This window comes from Oppia nitens, unplaced genomic scaffold (genome assembly GCF_028296485.1).
Source record: "Oppia nitens isolate AA-2021 unplaced genomic scaffold, nextdenovo-longstitch-racon4-pilon3 scaffold5_pilon_pilon_pilon, whole genome shotgun sequence".
In the NCBI taxonomy this organism is placed as follows: Eukaryota; Metazoa; Arthropoda; class Arachnida; order Sarcoptiformes; family Oppiidae; genus Oppia; species Oppia nitens.
In genome coordinates, this window is record NW_026533243.1 from 7,393,682 (window position 1) to 7,416,955 (window position 23,274).

Genomic DNA, 23,274 nt, shown 5'->3' on the forward strand with positions numbered 1-23,274 from the left:
CCATTGTTGACACTGTTTTTTACCGATAATTTTCATTGAGGTCATTGTATTGAAAATTTCGGTACGCATTTCGGTCATTCGGTGTCTAATTTTGGCCAATTCTCGGTACTCGTCGGCAGATATATAGGACATTATTATTATCGTTGTGTTTATAGTAATTATTAGACAATAATATCAGTTATTATTATATTTATAATAATAAATAACTTTTTTTGAGATTCAATTCAAATATCAGTTCATATATTCATAACACGATTGCAATGATTGCGTCAATAGTTATACAATAATGTTATATAATATTATATTATATGCAAAAACTTATATCAAATACAACTAACGTCTGTTATATTATAACTCCAGTTAAAAAAATTAATTTTAAACACACTTTAATTATATTACTATTGATTGACTGCAAGACATTGAAAGCACATCTGTTTTCAATAACAATTTTTTTTTTAAATACATTAAAAACATATTTAATTTCTAATTTATTAAAAGTGTGTCCATTTTCTTAAAAATTTGTAATTTTTTACTTTGGTAACAAAAATTACTAAAAATTATGTGTAGTTTAAAAAAAATTAGACTATAAATTTCGTTAACAATTATAAATTATATATTATATATTAAAATTTAATAGTTTTTAGTAATTTAAGAAAATATTTCAAAAAATAAGTTAATTTATTAGAGATATTTTTCTATTTTTTGGGAATTTCCTCTCATTTATCTGAGAATATTAGAAAATTTAAGGAATTTTCATTTCATCAAATTGAAGATTTTTTGAGGAAATTGAAGACAAATTAAAGAGGGGGTCTCATTATTTTAAAATTTTGAAAAATTACAATTTTAAAAATGTAATATAAAATATATCCCACTCTATACTATCTAAGATCCAAAACTTTGCTTAACCCTGATATTAAATATAACTTTATATTAATTTTTCAATAGTGTTTGAGTGACCCTCATTTGACACACACCAACACTACTTATTTAAACTCCACAAACAGCTACTTGGAGTCAACTGTCACCTAAAGGTTCTCCTATCTATGGGAACCTTATTATTGATAAGAATATTGGACTTAAGGAAAAAGTTTTTTTAAATTTAAGATTAATATACATGTAATAAAACTATTGTTATGAATCAAACTTATGATTGTTAAGCTTTGATCACAAGTTTTTATATCATTGTATTAAAACTATAATTTCAATGACTCATTTTATAATCAATACGTTTAGGATGATATGGTTAGAGCTATTATTAATAATATTATTTTTTGTCAATATTTTATAAATTTATATATAAATAAACATGTATAAAATTATAACTAACACGTGCTTATTAAAGCAAACAAATTGCCATTAGTTAGCGCGTGTGAATTACTGTATTTAGTAATTTATCAATATTTATCAATAAAAATCATATTAACATAATCTTTACGACATCTCATAGTAATCTACAATATTTGTAAACCACAACCAAACTGACCCAATCCTAAATTATTTAAAAACATTATATAAGTCTAGTAAATGGATATTAAAGACTAAAATTTATTATTGTAAATGCATTTAGTTTATTTAAAAAAAGGGTAATAATCAAATAAAAATTAAAATATATAATTTATATCTAAGGCTTTTATAAGGTATAGACAAGAATACATTATTTATAGTTAGTTATTGGGAATAGTTTTAATACATGTATTTTACTAATATATTCACAACAAATTATAATAATTAAATACAATATCTGTAATATTTTAATATTGTATAATTTATTTCTAAGTATATATTTATCATAAATAATATATATATAGTTAAAGTGACTCAATTCTCCACATAGTAATAATTATATTAAATATAATTGAAATCATTATTAAAATGATGATCAATAGTGACAACAATAATGCAATTGTTATGAGAAATATTTGATGGATTGGTATACGAAATGTGCCGCTAATTAACAGTATTAACGATGAAGACATCAGTCGATCCTTTTCTGACTCCAAATTAAGGTATCGATTGATTTCATCACTTGTTTTCTTAAATATCACAAAAAATTATAATTAGTTATATTTTTAATATTTATTTTATTTAATAGTACAATAAGTACATTAAAATTACAATGAATACTTATAAAATGGTTTATACAAATTATTAAATAAAAAAATAAAACTTGTTTGAAAATCATAGTCTTGTTTTAGCTAAACATGTATTTTATATCAATGAAATAATTTGATAATTTAAATTTAAATGTAATGCTTAATCCTCGAGATGTACAAAAAAATTATAAATTTTTTATCTTTTTGTAATTTACTAAATTTAAGTAATTTCTAAAATTTATTGATAAAAAATGTAATTTCAATATTAATATTAATTTATATTAATTTAAAATAAAGTATATACCTGTATGTATTTTTTGTGTGTTAATTATTATATATAATTTTAAATAACATCACAATAAATATATCATGAAAATTTACATTTTTATAATATTTATAATATAGCAATTTTTTCATTAATGGCTTTACTAATTGATATAAATGTTAACAATGTCAACAAAATTAACTAATATATTGCTAAAATAATAATAATATACTAATAATTGAAATACACTATTTTTTGTGAAACACACATTTATTCTTATGAATTGTTTTTTTTAAGTAATTAATATATTAAATGCTTAAATTAGATTAAATTAAAACAACACTAATTTTCTAAATTAAATAAATCTATTAAATATTATTAAAAGACAAAATTTACAATTATTTTACAATAAAATTATATAATGATAATGAAGAAAAAGGGTTCGTAATCCAGTCCAGCACTTGGAGATCATCTATTCTATTAATAAGCTTTTTTACCACCACCTCCACCGCCACCATAACCACCTGCACCTCCTTTGGTAGCTCCTCCACCACCATAGCCACCTCCGCCAACACGACCACCACCACCGCCATGACCACCTCGTCCACCACCACCAAAACCAGCACCTCCTAAGCCTCCAAAGCCACCTCCAAAGCCTCCTCCAACTCCAGCGGCACCACCAACACCTCCTCCACCACCACTACTACGCGATACAATAGTTTGTATGTCTTCCTGAACCGGATTAATCTCTTGTACAATACGTCTGAAAGGATTGATAACTTCGCGAACTTCTTGTATGATTGGTTTAGTCACCGAATGGAACAAAGTGTGCGGTTCGTCCTCTGAGGAAGATTGCTGTGTCGAACCACCTGAGCCTTCGTGTGCCTGTTCAACGTTCAGAGCACTTGAGGCCGATCTAAACACAAAGTTGACAGCAATGGGTGAGGCGCCCACTTCAACAGTTACGGGCTCTACCGATCCACTTGACGGCACATTTCTATAATCAACAGAATGCCTTGAGATAATAGCTGCCTGTACTACACCACCACCAGCACCGCCACCACCGCCTCCACCACCAAGAGCTCCTCCGCCAAATCCAGCAAAACCTCCACCAATGCCTCCTCCTAATCCTCCTCCATAACCACCACCACCACCTCTAGCGCCGCCACCATATCCTCCTCCACCATGACTTCCTCCACCACCATAACCACCACCGCCACTTACTCGAGCACCGCCTCCTCCTCCATAACCTCCACCTCCTCCGCCATATTGACCGCTGCAAACACTCAGAAGTGCCGAAATTGAGATTAAAAACTACAAAACAAAATTGTATTCATTAGTTTATATTTTTTATATTTAAAATATATAAATTAAAAAATATTACCAGTATCATTTTTAAATGTTATTTTAATAGATACAAAAATTAATATATATTTACTGTATATATATAGAGTATAATATATTTAAAAAAGTTATATTATTTTAATACTAAATAGAAAATAAATATTAATATAATTTTAATGATGAAAACTTGGCTTTTTATATATACCTTAAACTTCTTAATTTTTATTATTATTATTTAATTTTTGTTAACAATAAACTACATATTTTTATTTAAATTTTATAATCACAATCATCACATTACAGTTACTTAATTTTAAAATTGATAATTAAAATATCGTGTTATTTTAAATGTAACTATATAATTGTTTTTATTTAATAACTAATGCTAACCAATATTGTAAGTTTTGATTATTAAAAATTTGATGGAAAATTTTAAACAATTAACAAACATTGAATTATTGTATTTGTATTAAAAATAATAATCAATCAAATTATCGAAACATTTAATTATTTTTAAAGAGTTAAACGTGATTTAGTATTATAAAATAATTTAAGTTAAAATGTGAATAATTGTGAATTATGTAAATTTTAAATATTGACAATTATTTTAAATAATAATGTTATGTAATTGAGATGAACTTAAGATAATTACATAATTATTTAGAATTAAATGTTAAGTCATTGTAATTTTTAAAAATTTTAAATATTTATTAAATGTTTATTAAACAAATAAAAAAAATAAAATATCGATTTTATGTAAGAATAATTATTATAAGTTATAACTTAAAAGTTGAGTAATTTATATTTGTTAATATTATTTTTAACAACAAAATATTTAACGTAAAATCGTATATATTTTTAAATATGTAAACAATAAAAAATACTTAATCAAATATCATAAAAATATATTTAAGCTACTTAATAATAGAATTAATAATAATAGCAAATTATTTTCATATATAATTTACATATTTTAGACTAAATTATTTTATTAAAAACAATTGATAATCAAAACTATTTAATATAAAAATAATAATGATTAAATATAATTAAATATGATTGATTTCTAGTATACTATAATATTTTTTTTAATTAGATTATTTTAATATGTATCATTGTTTTAATAAAAATAATAATAATAAAAGCATTTTGATTTTAATTTTAATGTCATTAAAATATTAGCATAATTTAAATATTGTTATAAATTTGTATAATATTATTGTTTTTGTATATTTTAAATTCATTATTCGTTATATAAAACAAATTTAATTGCAACCAACGAATATTTATCTTATTTTTTATTATATTTATTTATTATGTGTAATACTTTTTTAATTTATAGATAATTTATTAAATCCTATTATTTAGTTTATTTGCTATGTCATTCATTTTTAAAAATAATTTTAAATCAATTGTTACATTTATAGTGTTATTTATTAATGGAAAACTTTTTATATTGCTAAAACATTAGATAAATGGTTAAAAAATCTTATTTGATATTAAATATTAATAGTTTGATAAAATTTTGTTAAAGTTTTAAATATTTTAATAATTAGTCTTCAAGTAAAAGTAAAGTCACTTGAAATCTAATATATAAAATACATAAATGTAATAAATAATCATTATATAGGTACAAAATCTATATTTTAATACAATAGTTACAAAACATTTATTAGTATACATCATATTTAATACTTGCTCTAATAATTTTTATTATTTAATTAATAATACTCAGTATATTGCAAACAATAGCTGCAAATAACATTATAAAATAAAATAATTTAATGTTGAGATTAGATATTTTTATAAATAAATAATATTAGTAAAATTAGATAAGTTACATTTTAATTTTGTAACTACAGTATTTCTGTGAATTTTTAAATAAATATTGATAATTATTATTTAAGTTTATAAATTTTATAAACAATATATTATTACGTTAATACTTTACTGTATATATAGATTAATTATTATGAAGATTAAATGAAGTTATTGATAAAAAAACACAATTAACTATTGTATATAAATACTTGTGTATTATTTTTATGGGCTATTATTATAAATAACACTCACTTAGAAAAAATAAGCAAGTTACAAATTTTAATTTTAATATTTAATTATGCGCTCATTAATAGCATTTCTATTACTTTCAGTGGTAATTTCATCAGGTAAATTATAATTAATTTTTTTTGTTTACTTGATATGTATATATTTTTTTAAATGATATTTACTAATGAATTTGAATTAACAGTATTGGCCACTAATAAGGATGTCTACTCTAAAACGGAGATTCGTGTTAATCAAAACATGAGAGCCATTAGTTTCAAGCAGGGTCAGTTTTAATTTAACAATTTTTATATTTTAAACATTTATATTTTTTAATTATTTAATTAAAATATCTGTATATATATGTTCCTAATAGGTTATAGTGCTGCCAATATGACCATGATGAAAGCCAATGATTGTTGGCTCTGTACCTATCCATGTGATCACACCTATTGCTGTGATGACGGACACCCACAGTGTTGTAGAATTAGTGATTCCTGTTCCTGTTGTGACCGATAATACATAAAATAGACAATATTTACTAATTAATTCATTTTAAGCAATTTATATAATATTTTAATTAATAATAAATTTTAATTAATTACTTTAAAAATGTAATTATATTATATAGTATAATTATACTAATATGCTAACAGCAATGTAAATTTATTTATTTTAAACAAAAACCAATTATTAATAACTGTATTATAATTTATTATTAATAAAGCTATTAATTTATTACAATATTGTTCGATGTATTTATTAAATAAACCGTTTTTGTTAATTAAATATATTGTAATTTATCTCTTTTTAAAAATGTTTGATAATAAAATAATAATTATAATTTTTTGATTTTATAATAAAACAAAAAATAATATGAGTTGTGATTATGTCTGTCCCTGTGATCGCTAATCAAGATTTAATTGTAGACAAGAGGGACACTCTAAGGGTGTTTGTGTCGATTCAAAACAAAAGTATAGACTGTAGTGACTAAAAGACAAAATTATTTCATCACAAATCACATCAACATATTTTAAAATATATATATAAATTATAATTTAGTTTTTTAATAGTAATAATTAATAATAATAAATAATTTTTTAAATTCAAGTCTAATAAAATAAATAGACAATGAAATTAAAAATTTAATTGTTTTATTATATTATTTTTCTAAAAATATAATATAATTTTACTGTAAAATTTTATCCTTATAATTATAATTTTGTTTATTATATTTTTATATGATTATTAATTAATTAATTTATTTATTTCTTAAAGTCTAAAGTAATATATGCTGCAAACCAAGGATTTTGCAAATAAATAAATATTTTAGTAATAAAATTGAATATTTATGCTAAATATGCCAAAATAATGTGTAACAATAATATATTATAACCAAATTCAATATCATTTAATTTATATCGTTTGATATTTTTTATTTATTAAAATTATAATTTACATTGAATTTTAAGAGGAAAGTGTTAAATATGTATAATATTTATTTAATATAATTTATATTGTATTTAATTAATTATATATATATATATAATACAATAAACTCATTATTTTTTGCAATGTTTAATATTTTAAATTGATATCACCAGTAAATATAAATCTAGTTTAAAATATTAAATAGTTAATTGAATTTAACTATACTATATTTATATATAGTATATTAAAATAAAATATTAAAATGTTGATATTATCAAATAAAAATTCAGTTTTAATTACATTAATATTATATACATTAAAAGTGGGTATAATTGTGTCGGATAATAATGATAATTTAAATGTAATGTGTAGTGACACTGCTATGACTATACAGGCGAAAGTCAAACGGTGTTCAATTGATCGATGGTCTGGTATGTCAAACAATATTGATTTAATCAACTGTTGTACGCGTGTAGAGCACGCGTGTCTTCATCATAGAGTGGTAGGAATATAAGTTATATAATATATATATACTCTCTATTAATATAAAATTAAATTGTTTTTTATATATATTGTATGACTTAAACAAATTATTTAATAGAGTGCAGACATATGTAAAGTTGCCGACAACTATGTATGGCATAACAGGTTCAATACCAACCAAGTAGTGGCCATACAGTGCCAAATGTATAACATATCTATCGAATTGTGCAATTCATTGATAACCAACGAAATAACTGATCCCATATGTCGAAAATATATACCATGTAATGGTGACACATATATACTAACGGGACAGTCGACTAATAAATCACTGCAACCAACAATATTGTCGCCAAAACTTCATTCAATTTCCGAGAGAAAGTCACAAAAAACATCTATTATTAATAGCGATAAACCATTGACTAGTAATAGCACTGTCACATCGATACCTATTAATAGTAGTGAATCAAGTGTTAACAACCTGTTTAATAAACAGGCATTACTTAAACTAATAATGTGTTTACAATATTATTATTTTATTATATATTTTTAAATAATTTACATATATTAAATATTATAAATAATCAAAATAATAATATTTGTAAAATTACTAACTCGTAAGTCAATAGTACAGTAATTCCCGTTTTGTTTTAACTCAAACCGGGTTTACAGCCGTACTTTAAATTTGATTTCGCATTTAATTTCTTTAATTATAAAATATTTAAATTTGTTTATTAAAATATTTGTTATCAATAAATTTTAATTAATATTTACATTTGTTTTTTAAATAAACAGATTGTATATTCGTATATATCAATTAATTTTGTTTGTCAATTTGAACATGTTAGTTTTTATACTAAGTCATTAATTATACATTTTTTAAATCAATTAAAATAAATGAGAGTTTAGATCATTTGAATTAATTAATTAGATTTTATAAATTAATTTTATAATAATAAAACCATTTGACTATACATATTGTATAGCATATACAGTTATTTTACTGTATAAAAAAATATGTTAAAAGTATAATACGTGTGTATAAATTGATCTAAAAAATGTTAAATTAAAGAGCAATCGATGGTCTATAAGTTAGACTTTGCATTAGTCAGATGCTCTCTAGCGATGATAACTCTTTGAATCTGAGCGGTTCCCTCATATATCTGGAAAATCTTTGCGTCTCTCATCAGCTTTTCGACGGGATATTCGCTATTAAAGCCGGCGCCGCCAAAGATCTGTACGGCATCGGCAGCAGACTTGTTGGCCACATCTCCGGCTAAACATTTGGCAATTGATGCCCAGTATGTATTCCTTCTACCCTGGTCAAACTCCCACGCACTACGCAAATACGCCATACGGGCCGTTTCGATACCAATAGCCATATCGGCTAACATAAACTGAATGGCCTGATGAGCGGCAATCGGCACACCAAACGTTTTCCTTTCAAATGCATATTTGGTTGCCTCGTCCATCGCCCGTTGTGCTAATCCGACGGCACCGGCAGCAACTGGAGGTCGAGTCAGATCAAAGGCACCCATAGCTATGCGAAAACCTTTGCCTTCTGATCCGAGAACGTTCTCTTTAGGAACAATCACATTCTCAAAGGTGATGCCCCGCGTGTCCGAACATCTCTGACCCAAATTCCACTCTTTGCGGCCAACAATAACTCCCGGTGTACTGCTATCTACAATAAATCCCGTAAATGCTTCGCTGGTCTTGGCTTTAGGGTCTGGATTAGTTCGGGCCAACACAAACATCCAGTTGGCATGACCTGCATTAGTGATCCACATTTTCTGTCCGTTCAAAATAAAGTCTCCGTCCTTATTCTTTTCGGCTTTTGTTCGGACTCCGGCCACATCGCTGCCCGCTCCCGGTTCGGTCACAGCGTAGCAACACATGACAGGTTCGGCAGTACATCGGCCTAAATACTCTTTCTTTTGCTCTTCATTACCGAACAACAGGACCGGCGCCTGACCTAATGCATTGGCCGTCATTGCTGTCCCAATACCAGTGCAGCCGTAGGCAACTGTTTCATCAACTAAACAGTGATCAAATAGTGACAAACCCTGTCCGCCGTACTTCTCGGGAATACTGGTCGTCATAAGACCCAAACCGTGCGCTTTCTTAATGATTTCAATCGGATATTCGCCGGTCTCGTCGTGATGTCTGGCCTTCGGAATGATCTCTTCGCGGGTAAACTTCTTGGCCATATCCAGCATCTGTTGCTGATCTTCGGTCAATGAAAAGGAGAAACCATTGGCCGACGCACTTCCGTCGGTCGACACACAGCGCGGAGTCACAACTGATGCCGTGTTTAACCTACATTTGGCCGCTCGGGTCAACACTTTTGATAACTTATTTGTCAACATTTTATTTTTCAATCCGTTAAATGTGTCCTTAAAATAGATATTTTTTGCTTATTTTCAATGTATTAATCAAATGATTTCAATTGATTGCAATAATTATGCACTTTATTGACGATATAGTCGACGACACTATTATATCAATTAAACTAAAAATTTTAGTCTAAAATAATACAATAAATACAGTAAAACATTGAATGACAGTAACACTACTGTACTGTATGTCTAACACTGTATTTAACGCAAACTGTTTTTCCCTATGATTTGTGCACTCATTTGTACTCTAGGTTTGTGTGCTATCTATGTATTCATTGGTATTATTACAGTATTTGCAGTTTCATTACTATACGGCTGGCTATATGTCTGCAAAACATTTATATTGTATTGAAATACAACTTTTTGTATACAATATTAAATACATTATGAGAGTACATACAATACAGTATAATCTTATATACAATATAATTATATCACTATTTATAAATTACCTGTTTTTATACTAAATCAAAGTTCAGTACATTTATATCTAAAAAAATATGACCCAAATATATGTGTATTTTGATCAATGAATCAAAGATTTTTTAATTTTATTATTTATCAGATTTTTGTTTTGTTTTAAATTTTGATAAATTTAATTTTTTATTATAAAAAACATTGAAAATGTACATAGAAGACTTTAGTAATATATATATATATATAGTAGATAATTTTTATCAAATATTTTAATTAAAAATAACACTTTATATTAAGAAAAAACAAAGTTTTAATTATTTCAAAATTAGATTAATATTAATATACCTGTAGTTATAATGTTTGTTAAATTATTTTAATTTAATTGTTTAAAATAGTAGTTTATTTTAGTTTTTTTTAATAAATGTGTAACAAATAGTTAAATATTTTATTTATGCGTTAATTTTAAATATATAGCATTTAATAATAATTATTATTTAATTAACAAAAAATGAGAAAATAATTATTTGATATGAATTTAAACGAAGCGCTCGTTTGCTATGAATATAAGCCAATCATTGGTTACACAATGAAAGTGATGTCACTATTAAATGGATAACACATGCAATACATGTGACACATGTTGTGATTGTTTTTGGATGTAATTATCACTGAAAAAAAACTAAGAAGTATTGGCCGCCAATAGATCACATCAACAAAGATGACTAACAAAAGGGTCAATAATAAGTTACCCACAAATCTGCCACAACTGCAGAATTGTATCAAAAGAGATGCCAACGGATATAAAGATGAGGTTTGTTTTGTTTAATGATAATCAATACGGGTTTTGATCATCAGATGATAATGGGATCAATTAATAAACTAAATTTGTTTTTATAGTTTAACCAACAATATGATCACTATCGGTCACTTCTGCAAGTGTTTCAATTTAATCCATCAGCCAATGACAAGAACTTCCAGGAGTTGGTTATGTTTATATCACACGTCAGCCACTGTTTTCCCAAAGATTTATCTGAATTTCCCAATGAATTGATGAGTACTTTGAAACTGTTTTCGGCAAATCTGAATCCCGACGTCCGTATGGTATGATCTGATTTCATCAAATAGTTGTCGAATACCAATATCTTAGCGATTGATATTTGATTTATTTTTTTTACAAATTTATTTTAATAGACATTATGTCGCGCTTTAATACTTTTGCGAAACAAATCGCTGATCACTCCTCAAGACATGCTTTCGCTGTTCTTTGAATTACTTCGCTGTAATGATAAAAATTTGCGACAATTTCTGAAACAACACATTATAACAGACATCAAGAATGTCAACTCAAAGCATAAGAATGCAAAGATGAATACAGTTTAGTATTTGTTTATAATTTTTACATTAATATTGGGATCAGCTGTTTATGATATCATTAAATATCGTTAGGTTTTACAAAACTTCATGTTCTCGATGCTTAAGGACAGCAACAAAGTGGCCGCAAAGATATCGTTGGAGATAATGATTGAATTGTATAATAAAAATGTTTGGAAAGACGCCAAAACTGTTAATGTGATTGCGAGCTCTTGTTTCTCGAAGATCACCAAAGTATGTCATTATTTTATTTGATTCATATAATATATAATAGTAATTAATAAATTTCTTTATTTATTTTTTAAAGATTTTAGTTACTGGACTAACATTTTTTCTTGGCAACGATGAAGTTAAGGAAGACTCGGATTCAGATGATAGCGATTCCGATGATGATAATCAACCGAACGCTTTGGAGGTTGCAATGGCTAACAGAGTGAATAAGAAATCCAATAAACGAAAGAAACTATTGGCCAGAACTAAGAAAGCTGTTAAAAAAGCCAAGAAAAACGATAAAGTAGTTTCGTTCAACTTTTCAGCCATTCATCTGATCCATGATCCACAAACAATGGCCGAACGGCTCTTTAAATCTCTGCAGACTTGTAACGAAAGATTTGAAGTTAAACTAATGTTTATGAACTTAATTTCACGATTAGTTGGTATTCATGAACTGATTTTATTGAATTTTTATCCATTTATCCAACGATTTATTCAATCACATCAACGAGAAGTTACCAAAATATTGCAATACACGGCACAGGCAGCCCATGAACTCGTACCGCCAGATGTTATTGAACCGCTACTCAAACAAATTGCCAACAATTTTATAACCGAAAGAAACTCGAGCGAAGTCATGGCCGTTGGTATCAACTCTATTCGTGAAGTATGTTCTCGTTGTCCTCTTGTTATGACTGAGGATCTTCTTCAAGATTTAGTTGAATATAAAACATTCAGAGATAAAAACGTATCGATGGCAGCGAAATCATTGATCCAATTGTTTAGATTGAAAAATCCGCATTTGTTGAAAAAGAAGGATAGGTCCAAACCAACTGAAGCCAATTTGCAGATTAAGGCCAAACAATACGGAGAAGTTGTGGCCAGTGATTTCATTGATGGTGTAGAAACACTTAATGAAACGGTCGACAGTAATATTGATGACAATAATGATGAACCACAAGATGATGATGACGATAGTGAAGGTTGGATTAATGTTAATCATTCTGAAGATGAAGATAGTGATGGCTTTATAGATGTCAGCGATTCAGATGATGAGGATGAAAGTGGTGACGAGGAATCTAAAGAAGATATGAAAACTTCTATATCGGATCCTAAAGAAAAAGCTGCACTCATATCGTCATCGCGTATACTAACTCAAGAAGAGTTTCGAAAAGTAAAGGCAATACAACTGTCGAAACAGATATCGGCGGCCAAACCGCGAAAATTTAATAAAAATGCTAAATCTGATGAACCACAAGATGTGAGACAAGTATTTGAACCAAAAGAAATTGTTCCGTTGAATGCCATCGAAAGACTTTATAAGAAAAGCAGAGCAGACAAAGAAATGCGATTAGAGTCAGTTCGCGAGGGACGGGAGGGAAGGGATAAGTTTGGCGCTAAAAAGGGTAAATCCAATCCATTTTCAAGTAAAAACAAGAAAGAAAACCTGAGAAATAAAAACTTTCAAATGATTAAACACAAGATTAAGACCACAAAGAAAAAATCATTTAAAGAAAAACAAGTGGCTTTGAAAAATCGTTTACTTAAAAAATGCAAATAAATTGTGTGTATAATATACAGTACTATACATTAGATATATTTATAATTTATTTATATATTTTTTGTAAATATAATATTTTGCAAATGAAAGTATAAGTAAAATTGAGTAAAAGTGTTGAGAATTTTAAGGCTAACAATGATTTTTTAATAAATATACAGTACTATAATTTAAGTGTAAATATAATACATATTATATAAATACAGCAAAAAGTAAACGTAAATATACCGGTAATAATAATATACAATATATTAAACTATAAGTAGAGTTTACTGATTATAAGGGACGGGGAGAGTGTAGACCAAACACTTTCTGGTCAATACTGGGCACGTGATTGGTGCCAACGGGTCCCCAATCATGAAGACCACTGGTGTATGAGACACGATGTGTGAGTCGATGTGATATAGAGAAGCCTCCGCTGCCCTCCAATTGTGTTAATACTATTATCACTTGTCTATTAATTTTTTAAAAGTAAAAATTATAATTAATTGATGCATCAAATATGAAAAATACAATGAAATAACAAACTAACCGATGAAGCGGTGGAATACTATCGACAGTCTTCAATATACCTCTGGTTGAAACAACATTAATACTATCGGAACAGTCGCATATCACTTGAATACAGCGATCGGGGAATCGATTCTCAACAACTACGACTAAACCGGCCCAACCTTTGGTCAGATAGTAAGCTGTCATACCTTCCCTGCCCTAAGTTATTGAAATAAATCCTCCATTAATATTATTATTAAATAAAACACTATTAAAAATATGCAAAATATCTTACCTCATGTCGTTGTCCTTTAGAAAGTGTCAAATTTATGATAGCATCGGCTAATAAAAATACTTGCGGTGACACTGTTTCAACCAACAAGCGTTTAGAGCTATGCATTGCCAACAAAAATCTTGGATATTGTTCAACACTTTCTATACCTTTTTTAAAAAAATATATCAAAAAATAGATCAATCTATTGATACATAAGTTTAAGACAATTATTGTCTGATTTGACTCACTTGTCTGCCAATGATTGAATGCCAAACAAATTATAACATAAACTCCCGGTTCAAACATAACATGACAGCCGACAAAACCCCTGACCTGTCGTTTACTATGCTTAATAAGTTTGCCGACGTCTCCGGTCGATGGATTAGCACTTTTAAAGATGACAACACATAAATCAAGTTGACTTCGTTGTGATCGTTCAGCACTTCTCTGTCCTTCTTGAAACAAACTGAACTCCAGTTCCGTGGGCTCGACTACAGTGAACTCGACAATTGCCAAGTTTTCTACATCACAGGCATTGGAGGGCAGAACACCCTGAAGTCTAATCTCATTCCAATCGGACCTGACTTTGCAAATGTCAATACAGTCAAAATATTTAAGTACATCATTGAATGACATCCAGAAGACACCTTCACTGGCGCCGTGAGGTATTAGCTGTTCCCTAAGTTCTGGTGTCCACAATGGTGACGAGTCTGACCAGTCACCTTTCCATGAGTAATGGCCCCACGGGTTGCGCAATCTAACCAATCGTAGCCCATCAATGTCCTGGACATCCAGTACGGAGTATGCGTGTCGAGGACGGAGACCAACTGCATGATATTCGCTATCATTGACCTGCATATTTCCGCCGCCACAAGAGGCGCCCATTAAAAAGCGGGCTGTCCTTGAGCTTAAAAGTTGAGCCCATATCAAGTCTTCATCAATGCCATCATCATTCGATAATGGATTGGCTGATTGAAGTGGAATTGACTCACACGGAGCACCGGTAAGTGTTGACAGGCCTTCAATAGCGCGACCAGAAACTAGTGCTTCATAACATCCGTGCAGTTTTGCTAACGCTTTCTCTATTAACGGAACCCACAATTGTTTTCGTTTGGCCTGAGAGTAGACTAGATATCCTCGTGAATCACAGGGAAGTAAGTCATCGACCAACACAGTCGTCCATTTGCCGTCTTTACATAGTCTCACTTGATATGCACCCTCAGGACATACCTCTCGGGTAACCATAACTCTCTTGACTAATTCAGGTCGTTCCGCGAGGACAGCCAATGCACTTAAAAACCAACAGTTGCCGAGTATTCCCTGAGATATATCTGACGGCATCGGTGTCCGAAATACAGCCCATTTGACATTTGGATTGGCATCACTTCTGATGTCAACAGGTCTTATCCATTGAGTCACGTGATGATTATTTGCTGTCATGTCATCGGTATTATAATAAAGAGATTTAGGCAGTGGTGGGAATGAGTCGTCGACAAAATTTATTTTACTTTTGCGACAAAAGTGGACGATATGTTCCAATCGATTGCGGGCCTCATTCTCTTCAATTCGGCGCAAAGTTTCCATGAGCTCACTCTCGCCGTGATATAGAGTACTAGTATTTGAATCATATTGTGATGAATGAGAATTAGTGTTCAAATGTGCCGAATCGGGTCTCAATGTCAATACACTGCGTGATTGTTGACATATTTCGCAACCGTATCGGGAACTAGGATTCAAATAAGTACAGGCACTGCATTCCCACTGAGATTTATTGCGGGTTAGGTCACGACGGGCAGAGGATGTCGGTCTGCGGCTCACTATTTGGATTTCATCGTCACTTTTGTCTTCAATTATCTCTATCGAACTATTCCTGAGATCAGGTCTTTTGTGGTTACAAACGGAACAATTAGTGGAATCCATTGAATTTCTTAAAGTACATCGATTGCAAACCCAACTTTCATTTGGTTTAAGTGTTACAAAACTTTTATCAGTAGTACTGTTGAGTTTAGATCCGCCACAAGCCGTACAATGATTGTCATCAAATGAATTAATTAATGTACACTTAATACACGTCCAACCATTTGTTAACATTGTTTTGTTCTTTGAGATTAATTGCTGACTATTGCTATTAATTTTATTATTATTTACACAATCAATCAAATTAACATTATTATTGTCATTATTATTATTATTTAAAACACTTTGTTGAGCGTCGGAAGCATTGGTATTGCAATTGTCGTTACTTCTAGTGTCACACATATCACAAATGGCCGATTCATGTCTATTGTATGCATATGAACACTGAAGACATAACCAGAATGCCGTTTCGTCGGAAATGTCATCGTCTTGTGTGAGATCAATGATTTGCTGGTCAGTCATTGTGGCTGAGCTGCTGCTCGCATGTGTCGGTGATTCAGTGGAGTCGGTTCCCGAACTTCCGGCAGAATTTTCTTTTCGTAATCTTTGGTTTTGCTGTTGTTTGAAAAATTTATTCTTTTGTATTCCAATCAATGCAAACGACACTTCATTGAATGAAGTACTTCGTTTGACACGTGCCGGTGTATTGTCCACTACTTGTTGTTGATGAACACTGTCGTCGACACTTGTTTGGCAGCAATCGCTTTGATCGGTTCCAGTGGATGAACCACCATCTGATCCGTGCCTTTTAAGACGTTCCTTGAATTTTGCTTCTCTAGAATTGATGGCATTCTTCTGGTGCATCAATGCATTCACTTTCTTGTCGATTATCTGTGGAATGAATTGGCGATAATTTTCGCATATAATACAAGTGACTGAAGAGGGAATGTTTAAGAAGTGGCACTTAAAACACGACCACTTCTGTGACTTTGTGTCGACATTTGAACTCTTATTAAAGCGATTTACAGTCAAATGTGTCGGCGAAACAATCGATGAGATGTTTGAATTGATAATTGATTTATTTGTTTGATTGTTGTAATAGTTTTGAAAATTAGTTAACAGATTGTCGTCGAGTCTTAAATGGCTACAGACTGTACACTGGAAACGATTGACAAGATTAGAGAACTGGCAGTTATGGCACTTCCACTTGAGGTCATCGATTGGAACCGTTGGCTGAGACTGAGGTCTCAATTGACTGTTTGGTTGACCTTTGTTTTGATGGCAGTGAACACATTCAGAACAGGCGGATATGTTTGTGAAACCACAGACCGGACACAACCACTTCTGGTTCTTCTTACCGATACATTTGACAAACGTTTTCTCCAAGAAGTTTACTTCATTGTTGGCCACAACTGGACTATCAGTCAATCGATTGGCGATCATATTAGTGATGCTATTATTAACACATATTTATTGTTATTATTATTAAAATGTATACAAAATATAATAACAAATACAGGTTTCCATAACAACCATCACTGCAATCAATTTTTTTTGTACAATAATTCTATTATAAGAATTGCAAATAAAAATCTATGATATTTTTATACTTTTATTAAGTGAACTATCAATGAATAAAACTATTGTAATACTATGTCTAAAAAGGGATTATATTTCAAATATTTTTATTTTTTCTATACATTATGAAGATTAGAATATTTTGTAAATGTATGTTGGTAATTTGAGATATTTTTTGTAGTAATATAAATTAAAATATAATTTTAGTAAATTTTAATGTTTCATCTAGTATTTATAATAATTTTAAAAAATAATTTAATAACTAATTAATATATTGTTAAGCCAACTATATATATATACTATATCTTAAATTAGAAAAATATAACATTTAAAATGTGACCATGTAAGATTTTAAGTGAAATTTTCATAGCTATTTGTATAAAGAGATGATAAATATATTATTATTATTATTACTAAATATATATAAATATGTAATTTTTTGTATGAATTTTTACATAACAAATATTATTTGACTTTGATTTTGGCTATAAATGACAGTTAATTGACAGCAAATAATTTGATTCAAACTTTTATTGTGTTATTTCTTTATGTTTAACAAAATATCATTTACTATATTATAGTCATACTGTCACTCATTTATCTAATTTAATAATATATTATATACGCAGTCAATAATTTATTAACAATAAACCTATAAATATTTAATTATTAATACAATAATGTAAATATCAGGGAAGGTATTTAAACATATTATTTATACTACAGTACATTATTTTCATCAAAATTATTTATATATATATGATTTATATATATTGGTTTTACATTTTGACATTTTAGTGTTCACTTAATTATTAACAATACAATAATAACTATTGTTCTAATAAAATATTAAAACATAATATATATATAATATATTTGTATTGATAAACATTAAATTTATGTATTACTACAAAATATTATTATTATTTTTTAATTAATTAGTTTTTTAAATATATAAAATTTATATATCTATAAAAAGAATTTTATTATAAATTTTTAGATTTTGAAATAAATATAATATTAAGCGGACTTTTTTCGCGATTCACTATTTCAGCGGATGTCTGAATACTATCTAACGGTTCAATTGATTGAATAAAAAAAGTTTTGACAAAACAATCATTTGTTCAATTAATGCGAACCGCTTTCCGAGACAACCGCGCGGACCGACACTGAAGGGCACATAACTGTAAGCATGTCTTATGTCAAACATAAATGCGTCCACTTCTTCACGTATGTCCTCTACTGACAACTTTACTGTCTTTGATATGATATTCGAGTAATGGATCCATAAATGCCATCCATTTCTTTTTATTAGTTAAAAAGTAGTTGTTTTTATCACTACTTACTATCTGTTCTATACTTTCTAATTATAAACAAATTACAGTTATTAAGAATATTAAGATTAAAATTAAGAGTTTTGAAGATCGCCTAAATTTACGGCCAATTGATGTACAATAAAACACAGTGTCCGACCAAATCCGAGGCGAAACTACACGTTTCATAAATATTTCCACCAAATCATGAATAGCTGAAACGTATGTTTTATTTTTGCCTAACTGTGCGCCCATCTGTATACCCATTGCAGTTTCTTTAAAGTAATTGTCTTAATTAAGTATTTTTTATTATTGATTGATTATGTTTACCGCAAATAATATCTTATACTAACAGCGCTATCAGTTCTCTGATATCAATATATTGTCTCTCAATTGATGAGATATTTCTTATTTTGTCTACAAATATGTTTATCTGTTCATTGATCAGTGTATGAAATCATCTAATATTTTGAAATGAAATGCTGGTGTCAACAGTTTGCGTCTACCTTTCCATTTAGCACCGGTAGAAAGCCCTATGCTATCACCCAACCAATCACTTAGAAATTTTGTTATATGAGATTTTTAAATGTTGACATTGCTTGAAAATATTGTCTATTATATAGTATTACCGGTAATATTAAAATATTACATTATAAATGGTTATTATACCGGTATTATTAATACAATACATACATCCATTAGTATTATATTTAAATATGACAAAAAACATGTTTGTGTAACAAAAATATTTTTAAAATACCATATTTGTTGTATAGTTTGCATAATGATCTTAATATTTTATAAGTAATGTAATTTTTAATTAACTAAATGYAATATAAATTAATTACTATTTTTTAAAAAGAATATCTTTCAATAATTATCAAAAATATTAATGAAGAAAATGCTCAAGCAAAATTATTGAAACTCACTTTCATTAATAGGAACATCAGGTATACGAAACATTTCTAAATTACCGATAAGCGGGTATCGGGGGTTCAGGTCCGAGATTTTGGCCAAACACGAGTCGCGGTAAAGGTTTTTATGTTTGAAATAAAAATATATTACTGAAAATATAGTTAAACTAATTACTAACAAATATATCAGAAACAATACAATTGATGCAAACATTATTTAAAGCAAATAAAATAATTATATAATTTACATTTTAACCAATTTATAAAAACCGACCGACAATAAGAAAAATTTTAATTAATTTAATTGACGTCAATATAGAAATTAATATTACCGTCAATTTTAAAAACATAAAATAAATAAACAAAATATCATTTGTTTTTCAAACATTATAGTAAAATCTGTGGTTTAGTGTTCAGAAAACAAAAAATATAAAACTTTTGAAAGAATTTGTCTCAAACCTAAACACTAATCATATTTAATAAATTGTATAAAATATGTTTATAAACATCTATTAGTAAATAATATTTTTATTTTATTAATTAATTAATTTTATTATTATTTATTATTTTAAGTAAACAAAGTTTATTAATGTAAATATTTTTCATATTTATTACCAAAATTATTATACTGTATAAATTAGTCTACTGTTTATTTGAATTTATTGTATTGATATTGAAAATAATTTATTAAAATCAACTCATTTTTACTTATAAAATCATTTTGCTTTAAACATTATTATTTATATTAGACTATTTCTATATTATAGAATCTATAAGTATAAAAATTATAACACAATAATTACTTAATAAATTACAATAAAAAATTGTTATTTAAAACAATATATAAATATTATACAATATTATATATAAATAATTAAAACTATATTTAGAAAAACTTATTTTATTAACAAAACATTACTACAAAAAAACTATAAAACATTAAAAATTTTAGATATTACAAACTGTTTTTGTTTTTATAGCTTATTTGCATCAAATTATTCAGTAAAATATATAGATGTGCAACAAATGTTCTCTTACATAGCTAAAAAAATATATAATTATTAATTTGATAAATGATATTATACTGTATTTATATTACATTAAATTTATACTGTATTTATATTACATTGTATCTAAATTGCATTTTATTTAAATTAAATACTGTAAAAATACTATTGATTTATTATTTTACAATTGGAGTAATTTTTTAAATTATTTTTTAAAAACTTAATTATTATATACAAATTGCTTGAAATTTATACAAATAATTAAAAAAGTATATTACATGTCTAACTCACTGGTCATAAGTGCTGTCAAAGTAAGTAAAAACTTTTTACAAAATATCATAATTAATATATAATAGATGAAATCATATAATAAATAGATGAAATAATTACTAATAAATATTTTAAATGTTGATTTGATTAAAAAAATAAATTACTTTATTTTTATATTTTTTTCTAGTTTTACATTTTAACATTTTAGTGTTTACTTAATTATTAATAATATAATAACTATTCTTCTAATAAAATATTAAAATGTAATTATATATAATATATTTGTGTTGATAAACACTAAATTTATATATCGCTACAAAATATTAATATTATTTTTAATTAATTAGTTTGTATGTATACATTTGTGCACATAATGTGCATTTGTATGTAAAATGTATAAAAATTATATTTTGTCATTATTTGTTATTAAAAACAATACTCAGCTTAATGTTCATATAAATAGTTTGTTTTATATTGTGATAAAATTTTCAGATTAATAAATCATTTACATTATTAAAATTATTTGTTAAAAAACATTACTTTCAAAATGAAATTAATATTTGATATCAAACTTTATACTATTTTATTATTAGTATTATTGACAATAAAAGTTGAAATTTTATTGTTTGATTACTTTCCAAACAACAAAATATTTTTTTATGTCATCAAATCACTAAATACTTGTGAAATGTATTTCATTAAAATTGTTGATTTGATAATAATTAATAAGTGATTATTGTTGTCAACTATCATAACTATAGGACAATATTTTATAAAAGTTAATTTAATAAAATAATGGTGAAACAATTTTTCCTTCAATATTTTATTTTTTAAAGTATAATTCAAAAATCGTATATAATTTTTATAAAATATTTTCAGTTTAATTAGTAATCGAGAAATTTGTATAAATAAAATAATTGCTTAATTATTTCAAAAACCAAATGGCATTGAAATGGGAAAAATAGTTTTCCAGTTATTAAATATTTTTTTTATATAGAGTTAGAGTTAGACTTTGTGTGGGAGGTGTGGCCGTCACTGTAAATGTCAGTAACATTATTATATTGACTGTCCCTTTAAAATATTTATTATTATTTATTATTATTATATAAAGTATACGTTGATTGCTATTTATATTGTGCACAATATATGCGCAAAAATATTATGAACTTTAAGCTCATATGTATTATTGCTGAAAATATTTCAATTATATGATCGCTTACTTACTATAAGTTACATTATATTACATTTGATTTGTTCCCCTATTATGTTAATACTATGTATTACTGCACTCGTCTACTATCAAGTTTAACACTGTATATGAACAACAAATTCAAGCTTTATATAAAAATTTATATATATATACAGTTAGTGATGGACCAATTGCAAGATGCGCAATTGCATTGCTATGAAATTGCGTGAAATTGCCGCAATTGCGAAGATGCCGATTGCGAAAATCGCAATCGTATAGTAGCGCCATCTATTTTAACAATAATAAATTGTTTAAAAAATAAAACACATGTTATTATGTAGTTTAAAAATGGATAAAAATAAATCAGTGGTTTATAATTATTTTAATTTAGTTGACACAAAGTATAATTGTAATTATTGTGGCAATTATTTAGTCAAAAATGCTACACGAATGAGAGAACATTTACTAAATGCATGTAAAGGATGTCCACCACAAGACGTGTTATCAACCCTTAAAGTAGAGATTAAGACTAAAAATCTCAAACGTAAAGGTAATTATATCTTCAGTAGTATAGTGGTTAATATCCCATTTATTACAGTAACTGACGATTCAACTGAATCATCGGAGTCATCTCAATCACGAAAGGATGTTCCATCGTTTGTGGACTCAATAACTAAAAAAGATAATGATGACCTCAAGCTTTTATGCGCAAAGTTTGTGTACTCGTCTGGAAGTGCTTTTAGTCTAGTAGAGAACCAAG

General features: G+C 27.4%; 5 protein-coding genes across 5 annotated transcripts; 1 reads left to right on the plus strand and 4 right to left on the minus strand.

Annotated features, from left to right (window-relative positions):
* Positions 1 to 2,838: 2,838 nt before the first annotated feature.
* LOC128961701 (uncharacterized) lies at positions 2,839 to 3,995 on the minus strand. Its single transcript, XM_054307962.1, has 2 exons — positions 3,990 to 3,995; positions 2,839 to 3,672 (listed from the first exon to the last, which is right to left on the minus strand). Exons 1-2 carry the CDS (start codon positions 3,993 to 3,995, stop codon positions 2,839 to 2,841), a joined length of 840 nt encoding a protein of 279 aa, XP_054163937.1.
* A 4,587-nt stretch (positions 3,996 to 8,582) lies between these two features.
* Positions 8,583 to 10,249, minus strand: LOC128961967 (medium-chain specific acyl-CoA dehydrogenase, mitochondrial-like). The gene has a single exon (XM_054308310.1). It carries the CDS (start codon positions 10,029 to 10,031, stop codon positions 8,748 to 8,750), a length of 1,284 nt encoding a protein of 427 aa, XP_054164285.1. The 5' UTR covers positions 10,032 to 10,249; the 3' UTR covers positions 8,583 to 8,747.
* A 798-nt stretch (positions 10,250 to 11,047) lies between these two features.
* Positions 11,048 to 13,694, plus strand: LOC128961966 (protein SDA1 homolog). Its single transcript, XM_054308309.1, has 5 exons — positions 11,048 to 11,289; positions 11,376 to 11,579; positions 11,670 to 11,852; positions 11,925 to 12,083; positions 12,157 to 13,694. Exons 1-5 carry the CDS (start codon positions 11,197 to 11,199, stop codon positions 13,621 to 13,623), a joined length of 2,106 nt encoding a protein of 701 aa, XP_054164284.1. The 5' UTR covers positions 11,048 to 11,196; the 3' UTR covers positions 13,624 to 13,694.
* Positions 13,695 to 13,850: 156 nt separating this feature from the next.
* On the minus strand, positions 13,851 to 17,766 carry LOC128961885 (calpain-D-like). Its single transcript, XM_054308193.1, has 4 exons — positions 14,635 to 17,766; positions 14,408 to 14,553; positions 14,153 to 14,331; positions 13,851 to 14,074 (listed from the first exon to the last, which is right to left on the minus strand). Exons 1-4 carry the CDS (start codon positions 17,684 to 17,686, stop codon positions 13,897 to 13,899), a joined length of 3,555 nt encoding a protein of 1,184 aa, XP_054164168.1. The 5' UTR covers positions 17,687 to 17,766; the 3' UTR covers positions 13,851 to 13,896.
* A 1,095-nt stretch (positions 17,767 to 18,861) lies between these two features.
* LOC128961703 (cytochrome P450 4C1-like) lies at positions 18,862 to 19,716 on the minus strand (the record flags this gene model as incomplete). The annotated part of the gene is given in 5 exon segments (XM_054307963.1): positions 18,862 to 19,071; positions 19,073 to 19,184; positions 19,260 to 19,389; positions 19,484 to 19,584; positions 19,587 to 19,716. Coding segments are annotated over 5 exon segments (651 nt in total), but the record flags the coding sequence as incomplete, so codon positions are not given.
* Positions 19,717 to 23,274: the final 3,558 nt, after the last annotated feature.

Coding starts and splice junctions, on each gene's coding strand:
- LOC128961967 (XM_054308310.1), bottom strand. CDS start 10,031: ATGTTGACAAATAAGTTATCAAAAGTGTTGACCCGAGCGGCCAAATGT.
- LOC128961885 (XM_054308193.1), bottom strand. CDS start 17,686: ATGATCGCCAATCGATTGACTGATAGTCCAGTTGTGGCCAACAATGAA. Junction 14,332..14,407: donor CTAAAGGACAACGACATGAG/GTAAGATATTTT, acceptor TCAATAACTTAG/GGCAGGGAAGGTATGACAGC. Junction 14,075..14,152: donor AGTATTCCACCGCTTCATCG/GTTAGTTTGTTA, acceptor AAAAATTAATAG/ACAAGTGATAATAGTATTAA.
- LOC128961966 (XM_054308309.1), top strand. CDS start 11,197: ATGACTAACAAAAGGGTCAATAATAAGTTACCCACAAATCTGCCACAA. Junction 11,580..11,669: donor TGAATCCCGACGTCCGTATG/GTATGATCTGAT, acceptor TTATTTTAATAG/ACATTATGTCGCGCTTTAAT. Junction 11,853..11,924: donor AGAATGCAAAGATGAATACA/GTTTAGTATTTG, acceptor AAATATCGTTAG/GTTTTACAAAACTTCATGTT.